Source organism: Artemia sp. Qi Xiang Cuo, chromosome 14 (assembly GCF_049724085.1).
Source record: "Artemia sp. Qi Xiang Cuo chromosome 14, ASM4972408v1, whole genome shotgun sequence".
NCBI classification, from domain to species: Eukaryota; Metazoa; Arthropoda; class Branchiopoda; order Anostraca; family Artemiidae; genus Artemia; species Artemia sp. Qi Xiang Cuo.
In genome coordinates, this window is record NC_142807.1 from 13902388 (window position 1) to 13929164 (window position 26777).

General features: G+C 33.8%; 1 protein-coding gene across 1 annotated transcript in view; it reads left to right on the forward strand.

The window, feature by feature from the left end:
• The window catches only part of LOC148944172 (5-oxoprolinase), a 100822-nt gene that overhangs the window by 58989 nt on the left and 15056 nt on the right, over window positions 1-26777 (forward strand). The window contains exons 9-15 of the mRNA XM_089099849.1: window positions 1084-1196; window positions 5407-5563; window positions 7883-7999; window positions 10985-11119; window positions 14761-14870; window positions 17940-18051; window positions 19404-19628. Coding sequence (XP_088955975.1) covers window positions 1084-1196; window positions 5407-5563; window positions 7883-7999; window positions 10985-11119; window positions 14761-14870; window positions 17940-18051; window positions 19404-19628 — 969 coding nt within the window. The remainder of the gene's footprint in view (window positions 1-1083; window positions 1197-5406; window positions 5564-7882; window positions 8000-10984; window positions 11120-14760; window positions 14871-17939; window positions 18052-19403; window positions 19629-26777) is intronic.

Here is a 26777-nt window from a genome sequence, read left to right on the forward strand (position 1 = left end):
CTTATCACAGATTTGGCTCTCAATTACTCAGATTATCTGTCTTGGTTTTTTTCTTTCTACAATTAGCCATGTCTTGATGCCTACTGCAAAATGCTTGATTTTTATTCATTTTGTAAAAAGTCCTGGAATGTGCTTGCTTTGTCTGGCACCCTGGGTTGACCAAATACCAATGTTCTACAATTGAAAGTATTCAAAACGAGCAATAAAAATTATACTGGGGACGGTCTTTACTACATATGATGAAGGTTTGGCTAGACTTGAACTTACTACATTGGAATCACGTCGTCACATCCTCATCATGAACTAGGTCACAAGTGCCTTAGTTCTGACTATCATCGACGTTTTCTCCCTCCCTTTAAAGAAAATCCCCCAATCCTTCCTAATACAAGACTCAATGCTTGTAGAGCTCCAAATACCCAACTTGACCTGTGTCCATGAGGTAGACCATGAGGTACAAAAACTCTTTTGTCCCCTATTTTGTTTCCTATTTTAATAATTGATTTAACTTTTTGTTATATGTTTATCCCTAACATCTGTTTTATTATCGTAATTGTTCTGACGTGCTTATGGTAGCTCTTGTGCTATTTTAGCACATTTTGATTCCTACTTTAATAATTGATTTAATTTTCTGTTTTATGTTCATCCCCTAACATCTGTTTTATTATTGTAATTGTTCTGACATGCTTATACTCGCTTTTGTGCTATTTTAGCACATTTTGATTCCCATTTTAATAATTGATTAATTTTTTGTTTTATGTTTATCCCCTAACATCTGTTTTATTATTGTAGTTGTTCTGACGTGCTTATGCTAGCTTTTGTGCTATTTTAACCAATAAATCATATTCTATTCTATTCATCATAAGACGTATCTTATTTGTTAGTTCTGACTAGTTCAGATTGAAAATGCTCGTGATGGGAAGATGAAAAGACCCTCTAGCGTACTCTTTTGGCCTCCTTCCTCACAATATCCAACTTTTTATCAGAAAGAGACACGTGCTTTGTACCAAATATATATATATTGTTTGTTTTGGTGTGTGCATGCGTGTGTTCATTCAGTTAATCTTTTCACTCTTTGAGTTACAGATGAGGGTTCGAGACGGAGATATAAATCCCGGGGATGTTTTTCTTGCAAACCATCCACTAGCTGGTGGCTCTCACCTTCCTGATTTGACTGTCATTACTCCAGTTTTTTGGAAGTAAGTTTTTTTTCAATAATCTTTCATTTTGGTGTTTGTCGTTTTATCGTTGGGTGTTTGGTGTTGTTTTCGTCGTTCTGTCCCTTTACTTCTTCTCAGATCATGCTGAATTAGCAACGAGAAACGTATTGCAATGCTGTATGCGCTTATTGCTGCTGACCTTAAAAATTTGCGCACCAGTACAGTATATTTATATGTGGACAATCGAAAACATATTGGAAGCTTGGGGAAAGAACTTTTGTACTGAGCTCTGTGAATATGTATATATATATTATATATGCGGTGAATATATTGTGTGAACTCGCAGCCTCGGTGTCCCTCGGCGTTTACCGGCAATGGAAGGAGGTCTGGGGATATGCTATTTATTTTAAAACGGGTTTAAATAGTGAAGAAATTAAGTGGTATATATCAGGGAGGGGTAACTTCCTAGCACTTGGAGAAAGGAGGAAATATTTAGGGAGGATAAGGGTAATGGACGGTCCTTACTCGTACCCTATGTCTGGAGAAAATGGCGAGGATATGCTTCACTTTATGGCCCTTTGTCCTGAATTACAGGATTTAAGGAAAGAATTATTTTTTGATAATGTGGGGACAAGCGAGTGGTTGGTTTCAGTAATGAGATAAAACAACTATGGGACAATAAGAATGATAGCAAAATATACAAAATTTGGTATGTCACATAGAGATAGATTTTTGTAAAGGGGGTGGGGTGAGTGTTGAAATTATTGTTGTATGTATGTAAGTTATTTTCTTGTTTGTTATTTTTTGTAGTCATGTCCCTTGATAGATGTAACATACATCTATCTATGTATGTTAGTTGAATGATATTGTGTGCTTTATTATGTTTTTGTTTTGTTTTGTAATTTTACGTTGTTATTGTTATGTAGGCTACCATACTTTGCTATGAGTGTTATTATCATGTGCTATTATTTTGTGTGATTTTCCAGTTTTTTTGCCATGGCCCAAAGCGGCTATATATATATATATATATATATATATATATATATATATATATATATATATATATATATATATATATATATATATTATATATATCTTTATATGTGAGTAATAATTGTGTATGTATGTATTCATGTATGTATGTATATATGAATGTTCTCAAAAACGGCTCCATATTTTTTCGGGAAAATTGGAATCTTGGAATATTCTCGCATAAAAAAACTATCTAGATAGGTCAGAAGTCTGAGAAAAATCGTTAAAAGTCTTAATTTTGGTTTTTGCAAATGATGTCATGTACTATGTTATTACGTCATATAAGCATTTCTTATGACATTATATATGGCATCATACAAGTATTTTCTTATATGATGCCATGCATAGCATAAATAAGATTGTTGAGTTTCCAACGCAACAGTTATTTATATAATAGAACGTCTGTTGAAAGGACCAAAAAACGAGATTTTGCAGTTGCTCTTACTTACAATAAATGATGATTCTTTGGAACCAACACCTGAACTATTAAACGTGATAAGATGTAAAGTTTGACAACCTGGAACATCATTTGCGACAAAACAAATACGGGCAGCTAAACCAAAGGCATTGCTAAAAAGTTAGGGAGTCAAAAATGAAAATGTGGAGCAGCGAGTCAATGAAAATCAACCTGGACAGAGAGAATCAAAACGTGTCAAAATAAAAAATGATAGCGATGATGATTGGGTTTGAGATTTTGACATGGATAAGGTCATCAATGCCTGCCATACCTTTGTTAAAAAAAATCAAAGGTTCGGCGATATGTATTTCATAATGACGAAAAATAAGCCGAGGTGTAACGAAGCCAACAAATTGAAAATGATAGCGATGATGACTGGGTCTTGGATTTTGACATGGATAAGGTCATCAATATCTACCATACCTTTGAAAATCAAAAAATATGGCCTGGATAAATCGTTGAAAGAAAAAGAAATTTTTGTCCCTCCCACCACTTGAACAATTAAAAGAAACAAAGGTCTGGCAATATGTCTTTCATAATGACAGAAAACAAGCCAAGGCAAAAGAAGAAGTTTTTGTCCCACCACCTGAACAATTAAAAGAAACAAAGGTGGTCTTCAATGCCTTCCATACCTTGTAAAATTAAAAACCTGGACTAAATAAATCGTTGGAAGAAAAACAAGTTTTAGTCCCGCCACCTGAAAAATTGAAAGAAACAAAGGTTCGGCGATATGTTTTTCACAATGACAAAAGACAAGCCGAGGCAAAAGTCAAAGGTCCAATAAAAAAAAATGTCGTTTTACAAAGGCACCACTTCTAATTTAAGGTCCATTTTGACGTCATGACATAAAAAAAAGGCTCAAATGGTCTGCGTTTAGAAGACAAGCGACATTGAGAATCTATATATAGAAGCCTGCCGCGTGCTTCATACCTTTGTCAAAAAAACAAAGGTTCGGCGATACGTATTTCATAATGACGAAAGATAAGCCAAGGTGCAACGAACCAAACAAATTGAAAATGATAGTGAAGATGATTGGGTTTTGGATTTTGACATGGATAAGGTCATCAATAAATCGTTGGAAGAAAAAGAAGTTTTTGTCCCACCACCTAGAAAATTAAAAGAAATAAAAGATTCGGATACGTTTTTCATAATGACAAAAGACAAGCCAAGGCAAAACACGAAGTTTTTGTCACACCACTTGAACAATTAAAAGACACAAAGGTGGTCGTCAATGCCTTCCATACCTTTGAAAATCAAAAACCTTGACTAGAGAAATTGTTGGAAGAAAAAGAAGTTTTTGTCCTACCACATAATTAACTCAAAGAAGCAAATATTCGACGATTTACCTTTCAAAATGACAAAGGACAAGCCGAGGCAAAAGTTGAAGGTCCAATAAAAACAATGTAATTTTATAAAGGCACCATTTCTAATTTAAGGTCCATTTGGACGCCATGACATCAAGAAAAGGCTCAAATTGTTCACGTTTAGAAGACAAGCGACAGTGAGAATCTATATATAGAAGCCTGCCGCGTGCCAGGGCCTGGCGGCGAAGCTTCCGGGCTCCCGGTACTATATATATATGTATATATATATATATATATATATATATATATATATATATATATATATATATATATATATATATATATATATATATATATATATATATATATATATATATATATATATATATATATATATATATATATATATATATATATATATATATATATATATATATATATATATATATATATATATATATATATATATATATATATATATATATATATATATATATATATATATATATATATATATATATATATATATATATATATATATATATATATATATATATATATATATATATACGCAACCTGTGAAATGAACAATAATTATGCAACGTAAAAACTTTTCACATTAAGTTTGAAAGTCTAATATCTTTGTTGCAGAAAAATAAGATATTTATTTGATTTCCTCAATGATATAATTTTATTTTAGAAAATATATTGTTTCAGGTCACATTTCTTCTTTTTTTTTCTTTTTTTTGTATACAAGCTTCATGGCTCCGTCACAAGTTATGATTTGCCACTAGTCCTCATAGTTACCACGCTAATTACTTTTGAGGTATTTATTGCACCTTCTCTCAAACGCCTCTAGAGAAGAATTTTTTGGGATCACACCTACTAGGAGGCCATTCCATTCAGCGATAGTTTGTCGATTGAAACTTGTCTTCAAGTATTCTTGGTAGGGTGTGCCCTCACAAGGTAGTCCTGTCGAGCTGCACTTTGACGAGTTGATCACAAAACCTTTATTCAATCTTGAACAACACCTCCTCAGATGGAGAGAAATTCATGTATTTGTAGAACACCGATATTGAAGCCATATCAAATCGATCCTGGATAGACTACAGGGGTTTGGCATCGGAGTTGCTTGAAATTTCTCGACGAACTGCTCAGTTTTGGACGCATTGAAGAAGAGCGATGTAACTAGCTGGAGTGGTGGCAAAGAGAGGAGATGCAATTTCTATGACTGGTCTGATATATGACATGAATAGTCTCGAAATGGACCCGTCAGGGAGGAGGCTTTTGCATCTTATGATGACTCCTAGTTTCCGGGAACAGGAGGATCTCACTTTACTGAGGTGTTCAGCCGACGTGATATCCGACAAAAAAATCTTTCAGACTTTCAGACTTCATATATTTTGCGATCCTTATGCTTATTAAACTTGTTTGTAAATTTGACTTTATATTTTAGGGATCAGGTGAAGCCTGTTTTCTTTGTCGCATCAAGGGGTCACCATGCTGATATTGGAGGGGCAACACCTGGCTCAATGCCCCCTCATTCAAAATCTATTAATGAAGAAGGGGCTGTTTTTCAAAGCTTTCTCCTTGTCAGAAAAGGGCTATTCCAGGTAATGCTACTCTCATATTGCTTTTTTGTATCAAAGTCTAGAGGATAGAAAGATGTTAATTGACTGGACACTTTAGATTGTTTGCAACATTTTCAGTTACTAGCAAACCCTCTTCCGCCTTGTCCTAAAAAAGATGTATTTTTAGGCCTTAATTTTTAAATGTTTGAATTGCATATATATATATATTGCATATATTGCATATATTGCATATATATATATATATATATATATATATATATATATATATATATATATATATATATATATATATATATATATATATATATATATATATATATATATATATATATATATATATATATATATATATATATATATATATATATATATATATATATTATATGAACTTTATGAAAATCCCTTTCATGTTCAAACATTTCATTTGGTTTTCCGGTTCCTCAAATTTGGCAATTATGCCGGATGACCTTGCCGCTAATGTGAAATATTGCTTCACCAGAAAACAGTAAACTACTCACAAATGCATCATCACTGCAAAGTTTTTCATCGAACTGACAACAGAACTAGGTACATGATTTAATTTAACTTAAAACTTCACTATTGAACTTAAAACTTCAATTAATTGAAATTTATTCAATTAAGACTAGGCTAGGTACATGAAACCTCATAAATTTTTTTACAGATTATTTCTATCGCAAATACAAATAAAGTTGTATGTTTTTTAAATTGCACATGGATTTTGTGGACACCCTGTACATCTTATATTTATATGTAAACATATGTATGTATATATATTGATATGGAGGTATGAATAATATAGAAAAAACGGCAATTATAACTATTTGCTAAGTTATGCTTGTTTTTGCCAGCTATGGATTGATAAATTCGTTCGAACGTTCGAAATCAAGTTGTTTGAAAATTCGTCCGGGCTGGTTGTGATTTCTCCGTAATTGGGTCGCAACTATTTTCCTACTATAACTAACTATGTATAAGTTTTGAATAGCGGTATATTCAGTCTATAGTATCTAAGTTTGTTATCAAATTGGTGACTCGTCCTTAGAATAATAAAGTTTTGTTTTTAAAATAATAAATTCGTTCGAACGTTCGAAATCAAGTTGTTTGAAAATTCGTCCGGGCTGGTTGTGATTTCTCCGTAATTGGGTCGCAACTATTTTCCTACTATAACTAACTATGTATAAGTTTTGAATAGCGGTATATTCAGTCTATAGTATCTAAGTTTGTTATCAAATTGGTGACTCGTCCTTAGAATAATAAAGTTTTGTTTTTAAAATAATAAATTCGTTCGAACGTTCGAAATCAAGTTGTTTGAAAATTGGTCCGGGCTGGTTGTGATTTTTCCGTAATTGGGTTGCAACTATTTTCCTACTATAACTAACTATGTAAAAGTTTTGAATAGCGTTCAGTATATTCAGTTTATAGTATCTAAGTTTGTTATCAAAATGGTGACTCGGCTTAGAATAATAAAGTTTTGTTTTTAAGTAAAGCTGTTCATAGTATTCAATCATTGTAATTGACACATAAGCTGTTTTTTTTATCAGTTCATTGACATAACTTTTTAATAATACAGCTGTATTACACCAAAATATTATATAAATCATATTCTTGTGTCTGGTGAGAATTACTCTTCTAAATTTCAATATATCAAATAACCAGTTATTAAAGTAAGAAAATACATTGTTTCTCAGTGACGGTGTTGCCAAAGATTGTTGTAGCCGGCCAACCATATAGGGCCAAACGAAAAGCAGGTTGTCCTCGAATGGGGTGGCAGCATGTCATAAGGAACAATTTAAGGGAAATAGGAATTTTTTGGGGGTGTGTAAAGAGACAGGCTTTGAATAGATGGGGATGGAGAAACATAGTGCTTAGCTGTGTTGACCTCAGGGGGCTTGGTGCTTGCGTGATTTGTTAGTAGTAGTAGTAGTGTAAGTATTAATAACGCTGTCAGTACTCTTGTTTCGCTTCTTTTTTTGAGTGTGAGAGAGATTATGAAAGAAAAATGTTATTACAGGATAGCACAGAAATACAGGAACTTTTGAAGTACGTAGAGCAAGCCATGTACAGTTGGCATTACTGTAGGGACTTTTATATAATAACTCTCTAACGTGAAATACAAAGTGTAACAAAGCTCCTATTTTACAGTGTTGCCACCCGTACATTGTTCTCATAATTTTTGTATTTCGATAGTTCTCGTATGCCTACGCCAATTTTTTATGCATATTATCCCCAATAAAATATAACTACAGGTTTTTTCATGTCTTTAAAAGTTGTACATATGCCTTTATTGGAAAATTAGTCTTTAATTATTGATTTTTTTCAAAGGAACAGAAATTGATCGAAACGCTGATGGCACCCGGTAAAATCCCTGGCTGCTCAGGAACTCGATGTTTGAGTGACAATATATCAGATCTTCGTGCGCAGATTGCCGCGAATCAAAAAGTTGGTAACTTGACTTTTTTCAAATTTGATTATTGTATTGTTAGCCTGTCATAGAGACACAGTGTTTCAGCTCTGCTTTTTAGGATATTTATAGATTTCTAGGTAGTTTAGGCTAGTCTGGCCTAGGTTACTTAGTCTGGCCTTGTTATAGAGACAAAATGGTTTGGACTTGGTAAAATAAATAAAAATAAAAAAAAATGCCAAAGGGTCCCAAAACAAGCATGATGAATCACCCTACAAGATCGAATTTATCAATTTGATCGAAATTTCCCACTTTGGCCTGACCGGTTATCTGTGTTATTATTGTTATAAAGTGTTTTATAGTATAATCACTTCAGTGAAGTAGGATACTCAATTATTTGAACTCACTTTTGTCGTTACTCACAAGCCCTGCTAGGTCAGATCAAGGCCGAACAGCAAATAATCTTTACCTAGTAAAACGTTTTCAGTGTGTAAACGAAGAGCGGTGAAATATACGTTCTATAATATTTTATCCCGCATTTTACTAAAATGAATATTAGTTTATACTTATGGCTTATTAGCTTTAAATGAAATAAATGGTAGACAAAGAAAATGCCTTGACGAGATAAGAAATAGCAAAACAAGTTATAGCAAATTAATTATTTTAACATTTTTTTAAGTATTGCAGTTAAATAATATGTATTTCTAATTCATTTCCCTTTTTACCATTGCCAGGTACGTTTTCCAGTTCAAGTTCGTTGCTTTGGTAATTTCGGTGAGGTTTTATATTTTCTCTTTCAAAGATAATGGTTATCATTGGCTGTCAGTGACGAAAATCATTTGCAAATTTTTGAAGTAGGCTATATTGCACGAGGGGTGACATTCGTAAATTGGAAATCAGAAATCATTTATTTAAAGACAGCTTTCATCGTCCTAGATAAAAATCACAAATTAAATGTCGCTGTCATTTATAAACCTAGTCCTCAGGCATTTTGTTATAGGCACTGGTAAAAAACGGCACGAATGAATTGTTCAATCAATTAGTTCTGCAAGGCACTGGCGCTAATTTGTTCTTCTTCGTGGTATTAACTACTGAGTTAGCAGCAGGGGGTAGAAAATATCGGTGTCCAATGTTCATTCAGAGTTTTAATGGGAATGCAAAAAAATAAAAAATCGAAGCCCGTTCCTCGTTGTACCGTTCTTCTCTCACTCATTCGCTCATCTCAAGAGATTACTGTCGATTTTATTTAAGACTTTTCATTTTTCGTGAAGTGATTTTGGATTCTGAGATGCTGCCTACTTTAAGAAATCACGTAAACGAGGTGGTGCGTACCAAGCGTGGAGGAAGTGTGCTAAGCGTGGCAGAAACTTTGCCAAGCGTGGCGTGGACAATCGCAAGTGAGGTGGAAAGTCTGACAAGCGCGGTGGAACTTTGCGGCACACGTGTTGTTCTGTCGTTTGGTGTAAAGTCGGGGTACCTTCGAAGATTTTTTTTGAGAAAATTGGTTCTTAGTGGATATCAGATTTTGTTTATGTTATGGAATGTGGGATGTCGTATCTCTGAGGGTTGAATATCGTCGCAGGTAAGGCCAAATACAAAATAAATCTATTAACAAACAAAATCTATAACACCTTTCAACAGCCATCAGGGAAACCCATTTGGTTGTTAATCATGGTTATTTCCATCCTTAAAGTCAGTTAAAGATTTCACTTTGAAAAAAAAAAAATAGTATTTCGCTCATTGTTACTTTCTTAGAATGGATCTATAATGAACATTTTCCAGCAGCCATATACCCTCTGATAGAAAACTCCACGCTTTTGGTACCGTAATACGCGGAAACAAAGATGATCGTTGAGTGTGCCAAGCGGAATCTACCATTTCCGTAGTAAGGAGTGGGAAGGGTCTGTCACTCCCTCAGAATCAATGTTGTACGCTCAGTCTATAAATATTCTACAAAATTCGTTATATACCGCTTTTTCGAAAAGCTTTTCGAAATAATTTGTTATTACCTAAGAAGGACAGTTATTGTTAAATATCTGGTGAGAACACTCCTAATATTCTACGACCCTTGGTTCGATGCGATCACCCCTGGTAGAAAAAACGTGAACAATAAGAAAATGAACCCACATCCGAAGTATGGATGCAGTATCAGATGCAGTCTAGTAAAGAACGAACTCTAGCCCATAGTAACTGAAAATTTTAAAACGCATTTTAAAAAAAAAGGACTATCAAGTTAGGAATAATCACTATTTGAAACTGATTCAGGAATGGCATCAGCTATTTCCGTTAATTTCAATGGTAAAAGCTTATTGTGAATATAAATCTATGGAAATTCTTAAAAATAGCCTGAAACATCCAAAAAATGGTGTTGGATCGAAATGAGAACTGTGTCTCCAAATGGCCCGGTGTCTCCAAATCTCCATCTCCAAAATCTCTAAATTAAAATTTTGGATCGAAACGAAAACTGCCTCGTTGGAATTACTATAGCCGAAAACCCTATATAGGAGAATTACAGTCCTCCCTCTCGAGCAACAAGGAAAATTATTTTTTCGCATGAGAAGCAGTAATGTGTCCCAGTGTTTTTCTCCCAGGGGTGTTCGTAGTAAAACAGTGGTTGTAGAATGCTGGTTGTACAGTATTTTGTATTTGTATGGATATTATGTTTCTTTTTTGCGATATTAAATGATATAGATTTATTGCCAACCACAACTGTACAAAATACACTAGGCGACAGAGTATAAGAAAATAACAAATAAAGTAGAAAATGCAAACTACTGAATATAATTTAACACGAATATGTGTAACAAAACGGGCTAACTCAATTTCGGCATCCAAATAAAACATTCATCTCAAGTTTATCCCGGAAGAGTTACCCGGAAGGCTCTTTTTCTGGAAATTCGTTACTCTGATAAGAACTGCCAAAGTGGGGTCTATTGGTCCAAATCTACTAACCAAATACTGGTTTTGGACCATGGTAGAATCCCAAGAATTTATGGTAACATGAAATGTTTTCATTTTTCCAGGGAATCAATTTGGTGTGCGAACTTATTGATTACTATGGTCTTGAAGTGGTTCAAACATACATGACATATATTCAAGAAAATGCTGAATTCGCTGTAAGGGAAATGCTAAAAGAGGTGGCAATGAAGTCACTACAGGTACTACATAGCGTATTATTAACTTTGAGGCTATCAATGTATATAAATGTATTTTTTGTAAGAGTAGTGGCTTCAGTTGGGAGATTATGGGTTGAAGGTTCGTGTCCCTTTATATTTCGGAAAAAGTCCATTTTTCGGGAAGGGGGGAGGAGGTTCACTGGGAAATGCCTTTTTTGGTATTTTCATTGAACAATTGAAAACACGAAAAATTTGCTTCCCCTCCCCTCCCTCCCCCTTCTTTATATTGAAAAATAAATATTTCTCCCCCCCCCTCATTCCCCTAAGTTTTGGTAAATTGACGCCACTGCGTAAGGCGATTTATAATAACAAATATGCATATTGTTAGTAACTACTCCGGCTTCAAGTGCATACCCTGGCTAGAACCGACCATGCGCTGGCATCTTCTCCTCTTCCTTCTTTAACCTCCTCAGAGATTTTGCAAGAGCTAGAAGCATTTATTCAGAGGAAAAATGTGCATAAATACATCGCGTGTGAAATCTAATTAGATGTTTCGCTTCTGTACTGTTGTCGCAGGATTTAGTTGTGTACAATTTGCCGGTTGTTGTGAACACTCATTCGTTTTTGTGACACCTGCTGAAGAGTTGGTAACTAGGTGTCTGCACCAAATAAAATACTGGCGAAAAAGTATAACAATTTCACTTTCGTGCCTCTCTGGGGCCACTTTTTTTTTGGTGGGGGGGGGGGCTTAGCAAAAATTACTAAAAGCAATTTTGAAGCTGATCTTCATTTTTTTTTTTTTTTTTATATAAAGGTCTTACTGAAATGAAATCACTGAAACGCAAAATTACGCTTGCGTTTAAGAACTAAAGTCTAGCTGATGCCTTGGCTGATCTCAAATTGCTAATATCAGAGCAATTGCTGCACCGACATATGACTCACTGACCTAACACTGACTATGAGTGACTATGACTAACAACTGACTATGACTGACCTAACATAAGACTGACATATGACACACGACCCATGTGTCATATGATGGTAAGACTCCACCGACATAACATCCTTGCAGAGGAACATTGCTTTGGTTTATTATTCTCAGCTTTGTCACAGAAGTAATAAGACTTATGTCAACAAATTTGTATTACTGGTTTTACAGGAATTTACAGCTCCAATTTAGGAGCTCAACTCCACAGCTTACAAATCACAATTTGCTTTTCTGAACTTGGTATAGCTGAATACATAACATGCAAAATTATTGCAAATTAAAATAAATTTAAAAAAAAAATACGCAAAAAAATAAACTAGCAGAACGAAACCGTGCTGACATAGCTTCAGGGCTGTGTTATAAATGATTTCTTCTGATATGCTTACTAAGGATGATATGTTTACTAGGATATACTATGGATTACTAGGATTACTATGGATTGGAAGATACCAAGATTTTTCCCGAGTCCAATCGATTTAACTTAACGGTCTTGAATTGGTACAATTACCAATTCCATTTTTTAGCCAAATTATGGATATGTTAATAATATTATCTCTCTTTACAATCTGGGGAAGGGGACTAGAAACTGTAATAACTATGTTTTTAACTTCTAACCTTTGTCTGTAATCACTCTTTAGTCCTATTTTAAGAACATGGGTTTTTATTCAATTTGTTTGTTTTTCTGATTTCCAAATCAAGAAAAAATTGTCATTCTTGTATTTTAAAAAATGTGTCTGTACCAATTTTAAATTGGTAATCTTATTTGGTCACATTTTGAATTTATCTTTTTATTCTTTGGAATACCTATTTGCCTGATAGCATTATTAAAAACAGTCCTTTCTCGAAGCAACTAGGGGCAGAAATACAGAAATTAATCATTCCTTTAAACTTAATAAAATCAAAGCAAGAAAGAAATAGGGCAGAGGAGAGAAATTACAAAGAAGAAAAAGAGAAAGAAGTAGTATCGGGCCCCTTGGTTCTAACTATCAGATAAATGTCCTTTTTGTAAGCTAAATCCATTCCCACTTTGAGACTCTTTGTTTCACCCTGTCCCCGCTTTCCCTTAAATGTCTTTTAATATTCCTTTTTATTTTCTTTTGGTAAATTTTTGCAGGCTCGCTAATTAAGTTAGCGTTAAAAATAAACAGACTGGCGATGACTAATCAGCCAGCCAAGAGACAGAGCTCAACGGTTAAAGTCAATAGGGTACTCAAAGACAGTGATACTCATTGACTGGATTCTCGTGGGTTCTTTTCTCCTGCTTTTTATGCCTGAAAGAACACTTGTTCAGTTCTGATTGTAATTCAGCTTTTGACTTGAGAAATATTAATATTTTTAACCTTTTTTTCCAAGCGGACTTTAGTCATCTTCCCCTAGGTAGAGTTTAGATAGAGAGGGAGGGTAATGAGTTAGGGTATAGGAAAATATTCCTATGCTATTTGAGATATGTTTAACGAGGGAAGATATGGTCCTGGGAAAGTGCGACCCAAGGGTCTGCGTCAATTTGGTTGAATAAGAGCAGCTGTCATTAGAGCTGGATCATCATCTCCCCAACTCCAACCTCGAGCATTGGGGACTTGTAGTGACCTGAGAACTAGAGAGACATATCAGTGGTTACAGAATTAACCACTAACGGCGCAATTTATCTAGATTGTTTTACCTAGATAGCACGGGGGAGTTTTCAATAACCCTCCTCCAGCGTTGTAGTAATAGCAACCACGGGCCTGTATGAGATCGTGGGCCAAATGACGGTACTAGTAGTGGCCCTGTGGCAGAAATACCTGTGAAAAAGAGCCCTGGGTTAGGATAAGTAGATTCAAAATAAAAAGAAAATAATAATTAACCACTCGACAGCAGCCAGATTACATTTCGAAAAAAAAAAGGCTTGAAGATAACATCATAAAAATAATTTTGGTTAATTCTGGCTGGGTGGAGTTTCAGTAATATAGAATGCATAGAGGCAAAATTTTAAGCCCCTGAGGTTGATCCTTGATTGACGAGAGATATGAAATTATATATATATATATATATATATATATATATATATATATATATATATATATATATATATATATATATATATATATATATATATATATATATATATATATATATATATATATATATATATAATATATATATATATATATATATATATATATATATATATATATATATATATATATATATATATATATATATTTGTGAATTTTTGTGAATTTCTATCACTGTTATCATCATCACTGTATATTAAAAGGATTTTATCCCTATTTGAACTTTTATTTATATATATATTTATATAATTTACATTTATGCATAAATATTTAAAGAAAGTTAGCGTAACTTAATCAATGCCTAGCGAAAACTCTAGGTAAAAGGCTCATTTGTACAACAAATGGAAGCCATACAATTTCTCCGATTTTGAAGAATAAAACTCGATGGTGAAACGTTACCGAGCACCAATAAAAATTTTTCGATTCCGACTTTAAAAAAATTTACGTCCTCAACTCCAATTAATTGCTTCATGTTTTCTAAATAAGGAAAGCTTTAATTTTTTATGTCTTGTAAATTAAGAATTTAAATTCTTAATTACTTAAACTATTTAAATTAAACTTAATTAATTTGATTCAATTAATTAATTTATATTCTTAAATTCTTAATTACAGTTTAATTAAAAGAATTTATGTTTTTGTAGGAAACTGGTAAAAGTATTTTAGTTGGTGAAGACTTTATGGATGATGGGACTTGTATCAAATTAGCCATCACAATCGACTCTGACCAAGGTGAAGCTGTTTTTGATTTTGAGTAAGTATTTATTTTTTTCTTCATGAAATTTGTATTCAGATGGCAACACTTATTGTTGCTGATGAAGTCAAATCATCGATGACAGGCCCCGTTCTTATACTAAGCTTGAATAGTAAGCGTTAAGATTTTAAGCGTTAATGGTAGAATGATGTTGCCAAGACATTACTTTTTATCAAATGAAACTGAAAAGAGAGCGACCTGTGGGCCATTTGCGGCCTTTTTAATTTGAACCTGTAGCTTTTTTAGGATTTTGCTTCAGGTTGCACGGAGAATGCCAATTTAATATTCTATTAAAGTAGTCTGAAGAATTTTTATCGATAATTCACATTAATTATTGTTAAATCAAGAAATAAATTAAATGAAGTAATAAATAAATAATTTATTGTTATTGAGTAGCCAGGAGAATTATCCCCTTCCCTCTTCACGAAGTGTGAAAAAGTACACATAAATACAAACTATCAGGTTAAATACTGGCTAAATCCATCCCCATCGAAAAAGACGTGTCTTTCCTTGCTTCAAGATTATTTAAAAATGAATTCATTAATCTTAAATAGAAATCACTATAAATGATTCTCAAGAAGAACAGAAATTATAGTGAATATATGAGAAATTATATATATAAGAAATAATATATAAGATATAAGAAATTATAAGGCACTAGAAATAATATATAAGAAATTATAATTAAGTCAAGTAGGGAAACACCTTTAGAGTCAAATAATAACAGCCTTTAAAGTCAAAAAATAAAGTCAAATAAGAAGTCAACCTTAAAAAGAACAGAAATCACTATCAATTAGTAAATGATTCCCAAGATCTCCAGAAGTTATAAATAATATATGAGAAATTTTATAATGTTTAATATATAAGAAATAACATATAAGATATAAGAAGTCATAAGATATAAGAAATAATATATAAACAGTTATAATTAAGTCAAACGTAAAACGAAGAGACACTTCCAAAAACATGAGTAGGGTAACACCTTGTAAGCCTTTTAAAGGCCAGAGCGTCATTTGCGCTTTACTGAAAACATTTTATTCTCGAGCATTGTGTTTTTATCTTGTCATTGCATCAACAAAACAGAAATAAGATTACCATGATAACCAAAATTATTGGAAAGAACTAACCAAATTAGAATGACTGTTTAATTTATAATGAAATTTATTTCTGGACGTCTCAGCAATTTTGTTAACGTTATAAAAGAAAGAACGTTTACGATATATATTGTTTTAATTAAAATGCGAAACACCTTTAGTAAAGTGCAGATATATTCAGAATGCCAGTCATTATTATTTTGTTCTCCTTTTTTTAAATCTAGCGTCCACTATTGAACAGAAGCTCTTAAAGAGAATGCCTTTCATTATGTTTTTGTTTATCATATGTTTTTTTCAATTTTTTTATTTTAAATCTAGGTGTCTGATACTAAAGATAAGCTATTAAACGATTGGCTATTTTTTCTGTTTAATTTTAGTGGTTAATTCTGAAGACAAGGTGTTAAACAAAATATCTTTTATAATGATGTGCGTTGCTCAGTACAAGGTTATGTTCACAACCACCCGATTTAAGAAACTCACTTGAAACACTTTTGCCACTTGTGGCCTTATTATTTTGTAATGTTTTTAGTACTTTCTCCGGTTCTTCCTTGCAAAATAAACCTTCCTATACTTACAAAGTATCACGAACTTTTGCATTGTTTCTTTATCATCTCCTGTAACTTTATCCCGTTCATAGTATATTTGGCATTAACCTATATTGGTCCTTTCTTTAGACCTATAATATATATATATATATATATATATATATATATATATATATATATATATATATATATATATATATATATATATATATATATATATATATATATATATATATATATATATATATATATATATATATATATATTATATATATATATATATATATATATATATATATATATATATATATATATATATATATATATATATATATATATTTACTCATATGTATAATATGACATGTATTATATGTACTTATAATTAATTGAATCCAAATGAGATGTATATGTTGTTTTTCTTGTCTTTGCTTCTTCTGTTAAATTTTTAAAAGTACATCAAGATAATAATATTTTTGTCCCATCTCAAGTCTATGCATACCTGAAAACCACAATCTCATAGATTTTTCTTTTGGTTCTTTCAAAATCATGAAGGTTCAATTACGCTACTACATTTCTGTCAGTGTTGCCACGTTGATTTATGAAAATAAACCAGCCAACCTAATTAGTTGAACTTCACAAGGCTTTTCCTTCGGGAAAATCAAACATTTCTAATATGGTAATTCCCAAGGATAACTATACCCTCATAGGAAAAACGCACCTTCCTAAACTATTTGGTGCGATACGTTTTTACCTGTTTTTTCATGATTTTTCATCCATGTTTCTTTTTTTGCACCTGCTACTGCTGAAAACTTTACACGAAGGACTTTTTTACTAAAAAATGTATTTTCGATCTTCCTAATCATTTAAGCCATAGATAGATAGATAGATAGATAAGTGTATTAAAGCCAAAAATACGGCCATGAACAAAAAAAAAGAGCACAAACATAATAAACTGGCATCGGCGATCATCATAAAAAGCACAAATATCATGAACTTGCATTAGCCATCATCAACAAACACTTAAATGAAATACAGTTAAAAACAAGTTTTTTTTTCGACTGAAAGCAAGAAACAGCAATAAAACTTAAAACTAACAGACAATAATCCATATATGTGAGAGAGAGGTGCTGCCCCTTCGTCGGCCCTCTCTCTTTACGCTAAAATTTGACTTTTTGTCGTAATACTTTAAGAAAGACCACTCAAACATAAGAGCCGTTGAATCTTAATAAGAAGTATTTAGTGAGAACTTTAAGACAACCCCCTCCCCATATATGGTTGTATGAGTTTCCACTTAACCAATTAAAACAATCAGATTTCATTTTCAAAGTCCTTGGTATTTTATAACTAACTCTTGGATGGTTGCCGATTTTCTGTTAAGCTGTAGTATCCTTTTTTCAATGTGAACTTTTGATAATAATTTTTTTTTACAGAGGGACAGGCTACCAAGTATATGGCAATTGCAATACTCCCAGAGCTATTACTTTATCAGCTATCATCTATTGCCTTCGCTGTTTAGTTGGTCATGATGTCCCTTTGAATCAGGCTAGTGATCACTTTGCATTTTTATGTGAATTTAGCTTAAGATAACATCCTACTCTTAGTTTTTTTTTTTTTTTTTTTTTTTTTTTTTTACACAACCCAGGGCTGTTCAAAGGGAGGGCGGGGGAAGCTGACCTGGGTGTTGTGACTGGTGGGGGTGGCTCGGGGGTTTGCCAACAAGACTGAGTCCGGTCCGGTCAAAGTGATCAAAGACTTGAAAGCCTAATTAGAGTATAGCCAAGACTGATAGTCTCTGTGGGAGACAAAGCTGGTATGACTTTCAGAGTTTAATAAAAAAGAATATTTTCACTTCTTCATGATAGTCTATCATCCCAGGGCAGACCTGAGGCAGATAAACATACAGTAAGAGATTTTTTTGCTTATATTTGATTCGGGGGGGGGGCTGTAACTTGTTTTTCCTTGGGTGCCACCGACCCCAGGAACGGCTCTGACAAAAACCTTTACCAAAGTTTGCTGAATCAGAACATGTAGTTTAACCCTTATTTTGTTTTTAATATATATGGTAGGATAGAATAGCCTCTTTCCTACACCCTCAAAAGTCAGTACAATGGATCCTTTTTCATCTAAGGTCCAATTGGACTGACTTGCCTAGGAAATGAATTCTTTCATTCAGCTTGTTTGCTTGAGTGCCCTTTTTAGTGTCTAATTATCTAGGGATTGATAGATAAGAATTTTAAATGTCATTGTACAAAATTGCTTCGTCGAAATTCGACAGCTTCGACATCACTTTAAAAACTAAAACAAAAGGAAAGTTGGCTGAGAGGTCTAGTACCCCCTCCAAAACAGGTCCCACCCAGTTTTTCGAAAAAAGTCCTTTTTTTATCATTTTTTTTATGGGGAGGAGGGCATTTACTGCATAGAGTTTATTTCCCTTCCTAAGTTTTAAAAAATATCTTTGTTGTATTTTCATTGAATAAAATTTACCTTCCCCGTTAGATATTGAAAATATTATTTTGGACCTTTATTAATGTTTTTTAATCCCCCCCCCCCCATACATTTTCTTAAAATGGTTTCCTTGTCCAAATACTCCACGAAGTTACCATTGCCTTTAAATCTTTCTTTGTGACGTCCTCCCACCCCAGACGAGGACGACCTGCTTTCCGTTTAGCCTTGTCCAAATATTTCAAAAGTACTTGTTATTTACTAATTTTCATAGTCTATTTTGATGTTTTATAAAGAAAAGCTTAAAAATACCGCAATGAAACACGTGTTTGTGTAATTTTTACTTTACCGTTTCTTAAACTGAAGAAAAAGAAATATGCAAAATAAGAGTCCATCCGCCCCCAGCATAGAATTTTTCAGCACCCCAATGATAACAGGCGACACTTTTCTAGGGGTGTCTGAAGCCCATCAAGGTGAAAATCCCAGCCGGCTCTATTCTTAGCCCCTCCCCAGATGCAGCTGTTGTTGGTGGTAATGTGCAGACTTCACAGCGTATAGTTGACACAATACTCAAAGCCTTTGGTGCATGTGCAGCAAGTTGTGGAGACATGAACAATGTGACATTTGGTGATGAAAGTCTAGGATACTATGAAACAGTAGCTGGAGGGGCTGGAGCGGTAAATATACCTTTTTATAGTAGCGTATATTGCTGTTAGACTGAAGCTGTTATTACCCGCATCATGTAGACACCCTTGGATTATATGCGTATCAACCATTTTATCGAAAGACTCGGTAATCCTGGTACAAGATCTCTTTCCTGAATCAAGTCATATAAACTACTTCTACTACTACTACTAACAACTCACCGCAGCACCAGCCCGCCTGAGGCCAACATAGCTACGCACGCTCTTCCTCCACCCCAATCTATTCAAAGCCTTCCTTTTTACACCCGCCCACGAAGTTCCCATTTCCTTTAAATCTTTCTTTATGACGTCCTCCCACCCCAGACGAGGACGACCTGCTTTCCGTTTAGCCCTAGACGGTTGGCCGAAAAGAACAATCTTCGGCAATCTGTCATCCTTCCTCCGCACAACTTGCCCTAGCCACCTCAACCTTTCTTTCATTATAGCCCTAGAGAGCGGTATTGAACCACATTTTTCGTATAGCCTATTAGTAAAGATGGTGGGAGCAGTGAAGATGTTAAAAGTAGAATAGCCAAATCTCAGGGTGTTTTTTCACAGTTCAAAAAAAAGTTTGGAAGAATAGGAAGATAAGTCTGCAAACCAAGATTAGAATATTAGAAGCTAAAACAAACGATGTAATAAAAAAAGTATTACCGTTAGTGCCTCCTTTCAACACTTTCCAAATATAGTTGGTGCTACCGTCACAATTATTTCTTAGACGTTGTCTTGTCTTTCTCGTATTACTAGATCCGGTAAATTCCACCTTCCAGTATTTGGAGATTTTCCATATTTTCTTTTGTAAACGTTGATTTTCAGCAGTAATTAAATATTATATTAAAGCTTTCAAACCCATGACAGAGTAAAGATGTTACTTTACTTCATATGCCAGTGAGGCATGGCAACATAAGACAAAAATAGGATACTGCTGACACCACCTAAGACATTCTCGACGCATCTGTTTATCTTGTCACATTAAGGTACATCAATAATGAAACGCTCCTAAAAAATTCCAGTACGACAATCCACATTATGTGTTAAACTTAGATGATAATTAACATCATTAAAAACGTAATGACATTTGGCACTTGTCTATTTTATAAGACAAACTCGAGACGTGAAGTTTGGTTAATTCTAATGAAATAAAACAAAATATGATGAAAATATAAAAACTTAGAAACAAATTTGGGCTATTTATTTGCACATTAAGGGGGGGGGGGAGGGTAAATCATAGAATATATTAAATACGTAACCTAAACAAACCTATTCTAACCTAACCAAAACACTAACTAAATAATTAAATAAAATATAGCTACAATTTATTTTCCAACTGAGCCAAAGTAAATTGTCTGATATAAAGATGCTGCTTGACCAGTTTCTTGTCTCATGTTCGTATCATTCGTGATTGAAATTCTCGAGTGTGTTTAATATTTTAGACAAGTACCTGACCTTTTGTAACAGTGATCTTGTTGATGGCCGCATTTGCAGCAGTTTTGATAAAATGCAAAGGATATACCTCAGCCGAATATTCGGTTAATACCCGAATATTTAATGGATTTTTTTCCTGCCGCATTCGCAGCAGTTTTTGATAAAATGAAAAGGATATACTTCAGCCGAATATTCGGCTAAAACCCGAATATTGAACGGATTTTTTTTCTACCGCATTTGCAGCAGTTTTTGATAAAATGCAAAGGATACGCCTCAGCCGAATATTTGGTTAATACCCTAATATTTAATGGATATTTTTCCTGCCGCATTTGTAGTAGTTTTGATAAAATGCAAAGGATACACGTCAGCCGAATATTCGGTTGATACCCTAATATTTAATGGATATTTTTCCTGCTACATTTGCAGTAGTTTTGATAAAATGCAAAGGATACACCTCAGCCGAATATTCGGTTAATACCCTAATATTTAATGGATATTTTTCCTGCCGCATTTGCAGTAGTTTTGATAAAATGCAAAGGATACACCTCAGCCGAATATTCGGTTAATACCCTAATATTTAATGGATATTTTTCCTGCCGCATTTGCAGTAGTTTTGATAAAATGCAAAGGATATACCTCAGCCGAATATTCGGTTAATACCCGAATATTTAATGGATTTTTTTCCTGCCGCATTCGCAGCAGTTTTTGATAAAATGCAAAGGATATACCTCAGCCGAATATTCGGCTAAAACCCGAATATTGAACGGATTTTTTTTCTACCGCATTTGCAGCAGTTTTTGATAAAATGCAAAGGATACGCCTCAGCCGAATATTTGGTTAATACCCTAATATTTAATGGATATTTTTCCTGCCGCATTTGTAGTAGTTTTGATAAAATGCAAAGGATACACGTCAGCCGAATATTCGGTTGATACCCTAATATTTAATGGATATTTTTCCTGCTACATTTGCAGTAGTTTTGATAAAATGCAAAGGATACACCTCAGCCGAATATTCGGTTAATACCCTAATATTTAATGGATATTTTTCCTGCCGCATTTGCAGTAGTTTTGATAAAATGCAAAGGATACACCTCAGCCGAATATTCGGTTAATACCCTAATATTTAATGGATATTTTTCCTGCCGCATTTGCAGTAGTTTTGATAAAATGCAAAGGATACACCTCAGCCGAATACTCGGTTAATACCCGAATATTTAATGGATTTTTTTCCTGCCACATTTGCAGCAGTTTTTGATAAAATGCAAAGGACAGTGGCGGATCCAGGGGAGGGACGAGGGGCGCCCCCCCTCCCCCTAAAGTAGTTTAAAGTAGTATAATTTACTTAATTAACGCAATATTGCGTTAATCAAACTTGCTCCCAACGCAAGTTTATCGGATCAACCTATTTTGCCCCCTCCCCCTAAAAAATCCTGGATTCGCCCCTGGCAAAGGATATACCCCAGCCGAATATCCGGTTAATACCCGAATATTCAACGGATTTTTTTTTTCTTGGAAGTCGTCAACTTCAAGTCCTTGCGCCCATGGGTAGTAATTTGGCTATATATTACGAATCGTAAAAATAGATTCAGTGTAGTGTGTTCATCCTTTCATTAAAACGCCTGCCGCTGTGTTGTCAAATACTGTTGCGATATTATCAAACGGTATATTGACAGGTTAATTTATCTTATCTGTTAGTATTTTGAAGACATCTTTAAATACGCATCTCGGTTTTATTTGAAAGCTCTTTTTTATGTATGTTGAAATTTTTTAGTTTCGAAATTGAGTCCAACCTATCCAGACAAGGGCAGAGCTAGGATCTTTGTTGAGGGGAGGGGTTGTACAAAAAAATAAATTAACGCATGAAAGTTGTGTTTATATGTATTTTTATTGTTTTTTTACGAGTCGGACAAAAATCTACGAGGGGGAGGGGACTTCAAAAACTAAAATATCACCCCTAAATACGGCCTTGTATCCAGATAAAGCTTTGCTGCAAATAAGATCTCTTCATGATCAATTAAATTTATAGCAATTTAATTATAAATTAAATCTATCAATAAATTAGTTTAAATTATTATCAATATTGATTTATATAAATTAATATAATATAGATATTTTATATGATATTTATATAGATCAATATAAATTTATAAATTTAAAAAATAAAAATGATAAATATTGTATTAGATCAATATTAAATTTTAGGTTTATATTCAATTAAATTTATATCAATTATATTTCGTATTCGTTTATCGCGATCCTTTCAGTAAGCAATTTTAAAAAACTGCCAGGGTTGCAAATGACTCTTTTTTAAAGGTGTCTTCGAATAGTATTGATTTTAGCTTTGGTTGATACTGATTAATTACGGAATAATTAATTTCCGGATATTGAATTACGCTTACCATGGATTATTGGATTATTACTAGCCCAAATAGCGACTTTCCTTAGATCAAATTATCCTAATAAAGCTAATTGGTAAATGACTTTTAAGAAATTGGGCAAAAAGTATTGTCTGAAGTGTTTTGAAGAATGATGTTTATTCAAAAACCTGGCATTTTGTGTTTTTAGCTGCAATGTGTTTGCAGCTAATTCTTGCTGATATTATACGAGATTTTTTTTTATTATTCTGGCGCCCACTACTGCTAAAAAATGGTAAAAAAAAAATTTGTCAAAAATTGTATACCGATTTTTTCTAATTTTTAAGACATGTACATGGTTGTGTGTGTTTCCGCTTAGTTAATTCAAACAACTAATACCTAATTAGTAACTATTAACTAGTAAATAGCAATAAAGACCACACTGCCTTTCCATCATAAAGAAGCACACTTAGAAAACATTCATATTTTTTAAAACATATTTATTGGGGTCACTACATGGATGACATAATATCACTTTGGAATTATGGGGAAAGTGAAGGTTTTTGAGATCATCTTAATACTTATGACAGAAATTTACAGTTTACCCTAGAAATTGAATTGAAAATAAAATACCGTTTTTTGATGTGTTAATTATTCGTAGTATTGACAAGCTGGATTTTACTATCTACAGAAAACCAACGCAAAACAATAGATATCTTCATTTTAAATCAAATCCCCCCCACAAGTTAAACGAGCAGTTGTAACTTCTCTCATTTATCGAGCCCTGAACATTTGCTCTGATTCGCACATAATAGCAGAAATCAATTTTATCAGAGATATTCTTTTTGGTAGCAGATATCCCATTCTGTTTGTCGATAATACAATTAGCCGTAGGCTAAAAAGACACTCTCGTAAAATCAAAGATGTGTCACAATGTGAGGTTCGTGATAAGCCCTCAAATATAATCTATCTTCCATACATCCCAAATGTCACAACAAAATTAAAAAATACTTGCAGAAAAAATAATCTGTATGTAGTTTTCACTAATAATTTTAAAATCACTAAGTTCTTAAACTCTGGTAAAGATAAAACCCCACTTACTTGCAAAAGAGGGTTTTATCAAATCCCATGTGACTGCGGCAATTATTATGTTGCCAGAACCCATCAGAATCAGAGGTGACGCTGTAGCGTTGCCTATAGTAAAAGCCATACGGCTCCAATGTTTTATTATTATTAATTAAAAAAAAAACTTTCCGAAAAATAATTTTTTCAAATAAAAGTAAAGGCCATTTTAAACTTAACCTCAGTATATACAAAAACCTTTTAAAATTCAAACTCAAAACGACCAGAAATTACTATTAAAGAATAAATGAAACCCAAAACGAACAGAAATTAAATAAACAATTATAGAAAAAAACAAACAACAAGTAATAATATAAATGAATAATCAGATCTTAAAGGGAGTAATGCTTAGATTGAATATGAAAATCAAGCTTGAAACGAAAACGAATATTTTGCTATTAAAGTATAAATGAAACTTAAAACGAACAGAAATTAAATAACAATCAATGCGAACAAACATACAATATATATTAATGTAAATGAATAAATAAATCTTAAAACGAGTGAAACTTAAATTGAATATACAAATCAAGTTTGAATCGAATAACAATAACTACAAACAAGATTTTGGGTATCGCCTCACTGCAGAAGCCTAAACCCTTGCCCTGAGGGTTGTGGGGGAGTGTCCTCCTCAAAAATATATTTTCTATTTGGAAATCCACTACGCTGAACAAAATAGCTATCTCAAAATTTTGATTGGATGTGTTTCGGAAAATGATGGGCAGGGGGGGGGCTAGTTGCACTCCAATCAATTTCGACTATTAAAAAGGGCACTAGTCCTTTAATTTCCAATCGAATGAGCCTGTTATGAAGTTTCTACGACAACGCCTTCTATAAAAGTCTTAGATGCCCCCAGGGCATAACTTAAAACCCTTGCCCTGGGGTTTTGGGGGAGTATCCTCCTCAAAAATATATTTTTTATCTGGAAATCAACTACGGCTGAACAAAATGGCTATCTCAAAATTTTGATTGGATGTGTTTGGGGGAATGAAGGGCTTGGGGGGGGCTAGTTGCCCTCCAATCATTTTCGACTATTAAAAAGGGCACTAGAACTCTCGATTTCCAATCGAATGAGCCCCTTTTGAAGCTTCCATGACGACCCCATCCATATGAAGTGCCTCTGGGAAAAAAAATAATGATAAAACATTGGAGCCGTATGGCCTTTACTATAGGCAACGGCTACAGCGTTGCCTCTGATTATTATTTTTTCCCCAGAGGCACTTCATACGGAAGGGGTTGTCGTAGAAACTTCAAAGGGAGCTCATTCGATTGGAAATCGAGAGTTCTAGTGCCCTTTTTAATAGTCGAAAATGATTGGAGGGCAACTAGCCCCCCCCACGCTCATCATTCCCCCAAATACATCCTATCAATATTTTTAGATAAGCATTTTGTTCAGCGTAGTTGATTTCAAGATCGAAAATATGTTTTTGAGGAGGACAATCCCCCAAAACCCTCAGGGCAAGGGTTGTAAGTTATGCCCTGGGGGCATATAAGGTTTTTATAGAAGGTGTTGTCGTAGAAACTTCAAAACAGGCTCATTCGATTGGAAATTCAAAGGGCTACTGCCCTTTCTAATAGTCGAAAGTGATTTGAGGGCAACTAACCCCCTCTCACGCCCACCTTTTCCCCAAACGCATCCAATCAAAATTTTGAGACAACCATTTTATTAAACGTAGTTTTGAGGTCTGGAAATTACGTCTTTGAGGATGACAACTCCCTAACAGCCCTCAGGGCAAGGGTTGTAATTTAAGGGTTCTCCTAATCCCTCATATTATTTTTTATGGAAGGGATACTCGTATAAACTTTAGAGAGTGCTCATTTGATTGGAAATTGAAAGTTCTTGTTCACTTTTAAACTGTCAAAAGAGATTGGAAGGCAACTAGCCTCCCCCCCTCCTCCACGCCCGAAATGCATCTGATTAAAATTTTGTTAAAAATAGTTGAAAGGTTAAGTAACAAAACTCTGGCGTCGACAAAACCCCCCTGGGCCCGGGGCAGGAAGGGATTCTCTTATAAACTTCAAAGAGGGCTCATTTGATCGGAAATTCGAAGTTCTAGTCCAGCTCTTACGAGTCAAAATCTATCGAAGGGCAAATACCGCCCCCGCCCTTTTTCCCCACCCCTCCCTTTGAACTAATTCTGTCTATACCTGAAGGCCCAGTGAGAGTTAGAATGTTTTGGTATTAACACACACCTATTAGGCATGTACTCTCCTCCCTAACAAGGACAGAAACAGAGAGT